Below are 10,000 nucleotides of genomic sequence, written 5' to 3'. Positions count from 1 at the left end.
CGCATAGGAAAATTTAAAAGCCATGCCCCATCCCCTCCCAAACATAGAATAAACAGAAAAAAATGTCTCAAAGATTTATCCATCAGTTAAGGGGACTGCCTCAGAGCAGCGTTTAGCAATACAGAAAACAAAACTCTAATAAAAGATTATTCTTAATGAAAAACCAACCAGTTCAAACGAAAATAAAATTCATTATATTGCACGGATTAAACTCATTAAAATAACGTGGTGTATCAGGATAGCATCAGGTTTGACTGACAGATTAGCAAATAGATACTCCGAGGTTAGTAAGGTACCAGCTGAGTATGGTAGAACATAAGATAGTAGGATTGACCAGTTTAATCCTGCAAGAGGAAGAGAAACAATAAAAAGCAAAACAAAAACAAAACAACAGTACCAACAAACGGTGTGTACGATTAAAGAAGTTTTATGATTTAATGTTCGAGCTATGAGATTTTAGTTGCTAGGCTTGCTCTTAATGGTAACAAAGCATGAAGAAGCTCCTTTAATAAAGTGGCAGGCAACTGTGGTAAATGAAAGCGACTGTCTGTTATTTCCAATGTGTAATTAATACGCTACATGTTGGTGGTTTTACGAATGTCGCTTCCAGCGACTTTATTGCTAATGTTAAAGTATCCGAGCTAAACCCACAAACCCCACAAAAATGCGGTCCAATTTCAAAAGATCGTCGCTTTGTCGAAACCCAAATCAACTTAAAACCGGCCTATCCAATCCAATCCAATCCAATCCTCTTTCATAAGGATGACGCGAAATGTGTCAGTTAAAAAAAAGCTCAACTACACCTAAAGCACAGCAGGCGGCAGCGGCACAGCAGCAAGTTGCCAGGATGTTTGTTCCGAGTGCTGAGTTAGCTCATAGGGCAGGGATTCTGTTCATTGAAGGAGGACGGATCGAGCGTAGGCAGATTAAGATTTCCCGGCCCAAGATCCCCAATCAAATCAGTTGGCGGTTGACCGAGGTCCTGCATGGCTTGCATCTTTTCCAGCACCACTCGAAACCGTTCGCGTTTGACCTCCGCACTGTCGTCTGGCTTCTCTTGCTCGAGCTCCGCGCACACGTCCTTCATCATGACCAGCTGTTTTTCGTACCGCTCCCGGTCCTCCTTCGGAACGGTCGCCGCATTGTCTTGCAGCCATTTCGGGTACTTCTCGACGAGATCGCGTAAGCTGGGCAGTAGCACCTCGGCCGACAGTAAACTTTGCATCATGTTCTGCATGAACGGCAAGAAGGCATTGTTCTCGCCCGACGCGTTCAGATCGATGTTACCGAACATGTTCGCCATATCCTCGGGGCTGAAGGGAGCCTGCAAATTGTCGCGCCCTTCACTCATCGACTTAAGCGCATCGGTTATGCTTTGGCTGATTGACGGGTCAAGACCACCAACTGCTTCTCCCGCCGGTCCATCCAATCCTACTGTCGTCGGCGCACCCTCCGATCGCACCGCCATACCGGCCGCTTCGGCCAATCGCTGAAACCCGAGAGCAATCTGTTCGCTGTCCACCCTTTCGCCACCGCCGAACAGCGCAGCCATTTGCTTCTCGAACATCTTCGCCTGTTCACTGTTTTGATGGTAAGAGAACAAAACCAACAATTAGAAGAAAGGCCAAACGCTTCCCGCATTCGCGGACCGTAGGAATGAGTTGGGATCGATAACGGTACTCGATGAACTCCTCGTTCCACAGCTGCTCCGTCGGAGGATCGTCGTGCTGTTCGGAACTACCTCCCGCTCCACCGTCCGATTTGCTCGCTTGCTGTGTCGAACTATCCTTGTGTTTGCTGAAATCCTCCAATGCACCTGATGGCGAGAGCGTCGTCCCCAAATGCATTACGTAACTGTTAGAGCCATCCCGATCCCGCTCCCTGTGTCGCGGAACTTACTGTCTAGCAGATCGTCCAACTCCTGGTCCCGCGAGGAGCTTCCACTGGCGGTCGCGGCGGGCTGGGCTGGTTTCTTTGAGTCGGACATGGTGTGGCTGAGGCGGAGAAGAAGGCTGTTAGGGCGGGAGAAGCAAAGGAATTGTGCAATCCGCCCAACACGAGCCGGTAACTACGAGGAACCAGCCCTTGGATTTGCGGATTAAATTTACTTCTCGTCTCGGCACGGGGATGAGTTTTCTGACGAACCACTGACAGTTGACAACCAGCTGCACCGAAAAGCCGTGGCCACACGGAGCGAAAATTTGCGCGCAAATTTACAAATTAATGCCAAAACTTTTGCGCTTCGATATGTTTACATGGCCGGGTTGAGGAAATTAAAATCGTTTTTTTGAAGAAAAGGATCGAATACACTAGCAATGATCACTCACTGTCGATGTAAACCACAAAAAGAACATATTGTGAGCCCTACCGTTTGCAAAAAGCTTTTACGCTAGGTTTTACGCTCCACGGCAAGGTACTTTAAAAAGACAGGTAGCTTTATCCAGAACAAATCCCCGATTTTATTTTAGAAAAAACTTCAGAGTTTGACATTCACGGGATGGTGGGATGTTTACTTCTGGAACGCTCTTTTCGGAGCTGTTTTCGCTTTTCTGTGGTATTACGACAGTTCAAATTCACGAAAAGTGGCACGAAAGTTGAAGTTTATGCAAATATTCTCAAAATTCTTCCTAGTGTTTCAATATGGTATCGGTCCGTAGGTCTTGCCACCCGGCCTAGAACAAGAGCTAGCTAGCGTTCCTGGACCGTGCTCACTCGCTGTAAAACATAACTCGGTTGCTCGATTGATCTTAAATAGAGAGATGAATCATTTAAACATCCGAAAAAGAGTGAAATCAGGTACTTTCCTTGATAAAACCACCAAACTTGCCCATATCTTCTTCTTCTTCTTCTTGAAACTCACGTGGTTTTGTTTATAAAAGCGCCCTCCTATGAATGTCAAACAAATTCAAAATGGTGACCTGTCAAAGCGGTTAAGATGCTACCTGTCTTTTTAAAGTACCTTGCTCCACGGACCAATAATCGTTTGACAGCATGTAAACGGCAAGCGAAACCGTTTTGGCATTAGCCGTGGCCACACGGAGCGAAAATTTGCGCGCAAATTTACAAATTAATGCCAAATCGTTTACGCTTCGATATGTTTACGTGGCCGGGTTGAGGAAATTAAAATCGTTTTGTGGAAGAAAAGGATTGAACACACTAGCAATGATCACTATCTATCAATGTAAACCACAAATAGAACATATTGCGAGCCCTTCCGTTTGCAAACAGCTTTTACTCTAGGTTTTACGCTCCACGGACCTATAATCGTTTGACAGCATGTAAACGGCAAGCGTAAATGTTTTGGCATTAATTTTTTCGTTTGCGCTAGAGTTTTCGCCCCGTGTGGCCACGGCTATTAATTTTTTTGTTTGCGCTAGAGTTTTCGCCCCGTGTGGCCACGGCTAAAGAATCTCGTCGAGATCCCGCAGTAGTCGCCCGTTTTTGGCTCCTTGATTTGCGTAGTATAAACTTTCTGTAGTAGACACAGACCACGTAATAATGATAAATTCCAATAATATTCCAAAAATTTCTGCGATTTGTTTTGTTTTCAAAATCCTGTCTTCGGCTGGCAACACTGGACATTCGTTGGATTTTTTCGTTAAATTACGTGGCACGGCCAGTGACAGCTGCGATCAAAATACCTTCGTCGCCCTTTCCCCGTCGTTGCTTCTTGCGCCGTACCTGCCGTGACTTCCTCGCCTGCTTGTATGGACCCAGGATCTAGCTGTTTTCTTCGCTGTATGTCTGACGTGGAAAGTGGCGAAAGACCCATCACCATCATCCCCCATTCGTGCTGGATGCTGAGTGGAGCTTTAAATTATTTTGAATAATTCGTCTCGTAGTACATTCCGGGAATTGTGTGCCGACGGCCCTGGGTACCTGGTTACCAAAGAGAGCAGGAAGACTCGAATCCGATAAGATCGTGCCGTGCCGTGCGGGAGAAAAAGGTTGGTAGGTGAGGTTGGTTGGTGGTAGGTCCGGGAGTAGGGCGCGCGCGATGCACATCAGCATAATCACTTCATAGTGGGACCGGGTGAAGGGGCAGGGTCGTTAGCCCACTCCGTCTGCTGCGCTTCCAGAATCTCAAAAGTGCTTTCGCGGCAGATGTGGTGTTGGCATTTCTTGCGGCTCGTAGACGGAGCGTGGCACCATTCCGATTTGTGACAAGCACTTTTCATTCCACAGGAAGTGACCGGAAAGCGACATCGTTTGTAGGTTTACATTGTTGAGAAACGGCCACAAAGGGTAGCAGAAGAGGAAATCCGGCGCGAAATGAATCCACAAACGGCGCACTATGGCCAGTATCCACAGCAACAGGGCGGCTGGCCGCAGCCTGGTGTTCCACCGGTGGGTCCACCCGGAATGAGTGTGAACGGGGGCCAACCTCAGCCAATCGTAAGTACTAACAGCTGGCATAATTCATCAACGACGGATATTGATCAACCCTTTTCGATTGCATTGCAGCCGCCGCAACAGCAGCAGCAGCAGTTGGTTGGCCAGATGCAAAGTATGTCACTTGCTAGTGGACCTCCTAAAGTTGGTCCACCGAATGCGAATGGTCCGATGGGTGGCGGTGGTCCTCCGCTACCAGGCTATCCGAACCAGGGACCACCTCCTCAGAACATGGGAGGTCGTCCACCGTCCGGTGCTGGTCCGGGTCCTGCTGCTCCCGGTGCTGGTGGATATCCTCCATCGGCACAGCCGCAGCAGCAGCAGCAGCCTCAGCAATCCCCTCTTCCTCAAGCTGGAGGGATGACGAACGGTCCACCGATAGGTGGTGGTGCTGGCGCAAGACCACCGATGCCTCCAGGGGCTAATGGTTATGGTCAAACAAACGGCCACCAGTACGCCGGCGCTCCTGGTGCTGCCCCTCCAACAATGCAGGCCACAGCTGGTGGCCCACCACGCCCCGGACAACCTTTTCCACCGCAACCTCTGCAGCAACAACCACAACAGCAACAAGCATACCCGACCCCAGGACCACAGTTCAACGCAGGCTATCCACAACCAGGTGTAGGATTCGGAGCACCGGGAGTTCCTCCTACTGGCCCCGGACAAACTGGAGTGCAACAACCTAGACAACAACAACAGCAGTATCCACCGATGCCGGGTCAACAGATGGCTCCGCCTGCACCCGGAGGTTATCCTGGCCCACAGCAACCGGGCCAAGTAGGTCAAGCTCCACCGATGCCATCAAATATGCCCCCTAGGCCTTTTAATGTAAGCAGTAGAAAACGAATGTCAATTTCTTTCTGAATCTCCAGATCAACACCGTTCACCCCACCCATTCTATCTCTTTCCAGCAAATGGCTCCACCTGGTCCAGGGTATAATGCGATGCCTCCGATGCCGCAACAGCACCAGCAACCCCATGGCTATCCACCGGCACCTGGTGGTGGTCACTACCCTGGTGTCGGTGCACCTTCACCACCGCAGGCCAAACGGCTGGACCCGGAGAGTATGCCCAATCCGATACAGCTGATGGCTGAAAACCAGGAAAGCTGTGGCGGCATCTTTGCGACGAATACGCCCGGCCATGTGCCTCCTCTCGTGGCCACGCGCTTCGTAACGCAGGATCAGGGTAACGCGGGGCCCCGCTTCGTGCGCTCATCGATGTACAGCATCCCGCAGACGGCCGATCTGATGAAGCAAAGCGCTGTACCATTTTCGCTCATCATCTCACCATTTGCCCGGCTGGCCGATCAGGAGATGGCCCCACCGATCGTTGACTTTGGTGAGATGGGACCGATCCGGTGTATTCGCTGCAAGGCGTATATCTGCCCGCACATGCAGTTCGTCGATGGTGGCCGCCGGTTCCAGTGTCAGTTCTGTAAGGCGACGACCGAGGTACCGCCCGGGTACTTCCAGCATCTGGACCACACCGGCCAGCGGATGGATAAATACGAGCGGCCCGAACTGGTGCTCGGTGCGTACGAGTTTGTCGCGACTAAGGAGTACTGCCGCAACAATGTGCCACCGCGCGCTCCGGCCATGGTGTTTTTGATCGACGTGTCGTACAACAACGTCAAGTCGGGTCTGGTGCAGCTACTCTGCTCGCAAATGAAGCAAATCCTGGCCGGGCTACCGGTGGATCAGGGCCAGACGCGCTCTTCGATGAAGGTCGGCTTCATTACGTATAACAGCTCGGTGCACTTCTACAACCTAAAAAGCTCGCTGGCGCAGCCTCAGATGATGGTCGTTGGGGATTTGCAGGAGATGTTCATGCCTCTGCTCGATGGGTTCCTCGTCGATCCGGAAGAGTCCGCATCCGTGATTGATGCGCTGATGGAGCAGATTCCGCGTATGTTTGCCGATACGCGCGAAACGGAAACGATCTTGCTGCCGGCTCTGCAGGCTGGCCTGGAAGCACTTAAAGCTTCCGAGTGCGTTGGCAAGCTGTATGTGTTCCAGTCAACGCTTCCCAACGCCGATGCGCCCGGTAAGCTGAAGGCTCGGGAGGAACGCAAACTGCTCGGTACGGACAAGGAGAAGACGGTGCTGACGCCACAGTCGACGGTCTACAACATGCTGGCTCAGGAGTGTGTAGGTGCGGGCGTTTCGATCGATCTGTTTGTCTTCAATAACGCGTACATCGATCTAGCCACGATCGGCCAGGTCGCTCGGTTGACCGGAGGTGAAGTTTACAAGTACACTTACTTCCAGGTAAGAGATTGGTACGGGACAAGGCTTCTACATGCTCCATTACGCTTTTATGCTTACCCTTTTCTTCCTTTCCTGCAGGCGGATATCGATGGTCAACGATTAGTGAGCGATCTGATAAAGAACATTGCCCGCCCGATCGCGTTCGATGCAGTCATGCGCGTTCGTACTTCGACCGGTGTGCGGCCGACCGACTTCTTCGGACACTTTTTCATGTCGAACACGAAGGATATGGAAATTGCTAGTATCGGTAAGGAGCACAGATTCCCAAAGCTTACGGTTCCGCAATGAATCGTTTTCTAACCATCCTTGATCCATACTGCTTCATAGATTGCGATAAGGCGGTGGCGGTGGAGATTAAACACGATGACAAACTGACCGATGAGCTGGTGCTGATTCAGGTGGCACTTCTGTATACATCATGTTCCGGTCAGCGAAGGCTGCGCGTGCTCAATCTTGCACTGAAGACGTGCAGCGAGTTGCTGGAGCTCTTCCGTTGCTGCGACATCGATTCGACGTTGTTGTTCTTCGCCAAGCAGGGCCTGACAAAGCTGATGGACGGTACACCAGCGGCCGTGAAGGCAGCAATCGTGCAGCGCTCCGTACAGTTGCTGGCCTGCTATCGGAAATATTGTGCGTCGGCTACCTCGGCCGGACAGCTGATATTGCCCGAAGGCATGAAACTGTTGCCGCTCTATGTGAACTGTTTGCTAAAGAACGATGCGTTCTCGGGCGGAGCGGATATGTCGATCGATGATCGTTCGTATGTGATCTACTACGTGATGAGCATGGATCTGCCGGCCTCGGTACACTACTTCTATCCACGTTTGATCCCGCTGCATGATGTGCACGTTGAGGCCGAGACAATTCCATCGGCAATCCGTTGTACTGGTGAAAAGATGCTCGAAGATGGCGCCTACATTCTAGGTAATTGGAGATGGGCAGATGTCATGAACCAGTTCACGAACCAATCAATCAACTTCACTAAACTGAGCATGATCCTTGGCTTCTTTGTTTGTAGAGAACGGTGTGCACATGTTCATGTGGCTCGGCCTATCGCTGTCGCCGGAGTTTACGCAGTCGGTATTCGGCGCCCAGTGCACACAGCAGATCGATACCGATCGCACTGGGTTGCCAGTGTTCGATAATCCGCTGTCACGCCGTATTCGTGGTATTGTCGAAAAGATACAGCAACAGAAACGTCGCTGCATGAGGGTAGGTTTGGTTTGGATGGCTTTTGCTGACAGTATTCTGCTCATTAATCACTTCTTTCTACACGTCCACACTCTGCAGCTGACGCTCGTAAAGCAACGCGACAAGCTGGAAAGCGTACTGCGCCACTTCCTGGTCGAGGATCGAGGCACGTCCGATGGTTCAGTCAGCTACGTTGACTTCCTCTGTCATATGCACAAAGAGATTCGTCAAATGCTTAGCTAGCTGGATAGAGGCAATATCGCAAGCAACGGGTTTTTCCTTGGCGGACGGTTTAGATTTACTAAAAGTCGCAGTGCGGCCACTACTTTTACCTCTAATTCATATACTACCACCACCGCGGTGCCGGATGTCAATGGGAATGCAGTAATGGGCAGCATTGGCAGCCCGTGCTGCAATCTTAAGCAGGAACAGCAGCAGCAGCAGCAGCAGCAGCAATTGTCATCGCCACCGCAACAACAGCGAACAAAGTTTGTGTGTGCCGCGCGGTGCCAGGGTTTCGTCGGTAATCGAATCGCTTCTCGATACGACGAGGACGATGATGACGAGGATGAAGAAGAGGGGGACGAAGAGGATGGCGACGAGCATGAAGGAGAAGATGATGCCGGTATGGGCGTGAGAGCAAATGGAACGATCGTGGAGGAAGATGAAGATGGCGAGGAGTGCGAACCACAGGCAAGTCGGCCCCAGTCGTATCGAGCGGCCAGTTACTCACAAAATCGTGCGAAAGCGAATCGTGTCCGACGAAGCTTTGGAGGCAGTGGCGGCGGCCGGTGGTAGAAGCAATATTAATGGATCCTTTACATTTCCTTCTGGTATGGAAGCAGCGTCTGTTTTGGTTGATAGCGTAGCGTCCGTTGTATCATGAACTATTACTATTATTAATATTATTATTGTATTTTCGATGTTTGTTTTGTCTCTCGTGGTAGATTGTGCAACTCTGTTTCTTCTTTTTCGTTTATCTTTTAAAACATAATCGCTCTGTTCTCTTTAGATTATTGTATGCTTTTCATTAGCGAGGGAAGATCAATGTAGCAAATAGAGACAAAAGATTCGGCAAATGGATACAGTAAGCGGGGTGCCCATGCTTGATTCCATGATCGGGCTGATCGAGTGTTTCAGCACCGATTAGCACCAAAAAACTTCCGTCTCCAGATCGTCGATGCAGCAACGCAGAGCGACACTGCTTGGAACCAATTGGAGAGGAATTTAACACAAACTTAAACATTACCTTAAACAGTATCGGCCGAGTTCACACGGCAAACGGTCGGCAGAGAGGTACAGTTAGGTGGCATATCGGTTTGGCCGGTTGGGCATATTGTATGTACGTTTATTGAATCAAACGCAGTTAGCGAACAGATAGCAAAATATATACATATTATCTTCATTATACATTCTACTACGATTATGTTTTGTGAAGGGAATTGATATTGTTTTGTTGCTAGCCGTTTTAATTTGTTTTTTGGTACATTTTGTGCTTCGTTTTAAGTCGGCCAGGCTGTCGTGAGCCCATGCTGTTTGGAGGTTTCGTTCGATCATAAAACGCTCCAATCTCAATGTGTCTAATAAAAGAATGTTTAAAACATCTCGTAAGACTAGCTTAAAATATTAGTTGAGGGCGAAAAGAAACTAAAATTAGTGAAACTCGTCGAAAATTATTTAATTCGCGGCAGTAACGGTATCTTTTTGAAATAGGCTCTATAGTCCTATTCTGGCCCTATAAGCCTGACGACGACGCCCTTGAAGCGACCTCGACGACTCGAGTTTTTTTCAGAAAACGGCGGCTCGTTCGTATTTTGTGTGCGGTTTCAAATCGTCCGGTTCTTCCGCGGATCCTGCTTAAAACGAAATTCGTTCCTCGTTTCATCTCGTGCTCCATTAAAATGGCTCTCAATAAGCTCAGCCTCGAAAACGTCGACCTGAAGGGAAAGCGCGTCTTTATGCGGTAAGTGTTCCCGGATCCGGAACGGGCAGCTTCTCCGGAACTGGTTCTGGGTACTTATGACCGATTCTTTTCTACCCATTCCGCGTATAGGGTCGATTTTAACGTACCGATCAAGGAGGGTAAAATCACCAGCAACCAGCGGATCGTGGCCGCTCTGGACAGTATCAAGTTTGCCCTCGAGAAG

The 10,000-nt window shown here is 49.8% G+C and overlaps 4 protein-coding genes across 5 annotated transcripts in view; 3 read left to right on the top strand and 1 right to left on the bottom strand.

Annotated features, from left to right (window-relative positions):
* LOC125951686 (ubiquitin carboxyl-terminal hydrolase 3-like) overlaps positions 1-532 on the top strand; it is a 6,653-nt gene extending 6,121 nt beyond the window's left edge. The window contains exon 7 of the mRNA XM_049680658.1: positions 1-532. This exon is cut by the window's left edge and continues 1,736 nt beyond it. The gene's annotated coding sequence lies outside the window, so the exon portion shown is untranslated.
* On the bottom strand, positions 533-2,170 carry LOC125951687 (peroxisomal biogenesis factor 19). Of its 2 annotated transcripts, none has more exons than XM_049680659.1 (4): positions 2,109-2,170; positions 1,900-2,012; positions 1,681-1,816; positions 533-1,580 (listed from the first exon to the last, which is right to left on the bottom strand). In XM_049680659.1, the coding sequence occupies exons 2-4, from the start codon at positions 1,985-1,987 to the stop codon at positions 869-871; spliced, it is 936 nt and encodes a 311-aa protein (XP_049536616.1). In that variant the 5' UTR covers positions 1,988-2,012; positions 2,109-2,170; the 3' UTR covers positions 533-868. The 2 variants fall into 2 exon arrangements, with proteins under 2 accessions (XP_049536616.1, XP_049536617.1); XM_049680660.1 differs by having other exon boundaries at positions 1,900-1,994.
* A 1,513-nt stretch (positions 2,171-3,683) lies between these two features.
* Positions 3,684-9,264, top strand: LOC125950134 (protein transport protein Sec24C). The gene is made up of 8 exons (XM_049677810.1): positions 3,684-3,947; positions 4,186-4,395; positions 4,465-5,220; positions 5,304-6,662; positions 6,741-6,909; positions 6,990-7,586; positions 7,681-7,874; positions 7,953-9,264. Exons 2-8 carry the CDS (start codon positions 4,273-4,275, stop codon positions 8,094-8,096), a joined length of 3,342 nt encoding a protein of 1,113 aa, XP_049533767.1. The 5' UTR covers positions 3,684-3,947; positions 4,186-4,272; the 3' UTR covers positions 8,097-9,264.
* A 365-nt stretch (positions 9,265-9,629) lies between these two features.
* LOC125950136 (phosphoglycerate kinase) overlaps positions 9,630-10,000 on the top strand; it is a 1,859-nt gene continuing 1,488 nt past the window's right edge. The window contains exons 1-2 of the mRNA XM_049677812.1: positions 9,630-9,816; positions 9,907-10,000. The exon at positions 9,907-10,000 is cut by the window's right edge and continues 255 nt beyond it. Coding sequence (XP_049533769.1) covers positions 9,755-9,816; positions 9,907-10,000 — 156 coding nt within the window. The 5' untranslated portion in view covers positions 9,630-9,754. The remainder of the gene's footprint in view (positions 9,817-9,906) is intronic.

This window comes from Anopheles darlingi, chromosome 2, assembly GCF_943734745.1.
Source record: "Anopheles darlingi chromosome 2, idAnoDarlMG_H_01, whole genome shotgun sequence".
NCBI classification, from domain to species: domain Eukaryota; kingdom Metazoa; phylum Arthropoda; class Insecta; order Diptera; family Culicidae; genus Anopheles; species Anopheles darlingi.
The sequence above is the reverse complement of the archived record's forward strand: the minus strand, read 5'-3'. Positions and strand labels throughout refer to the sequence as shown.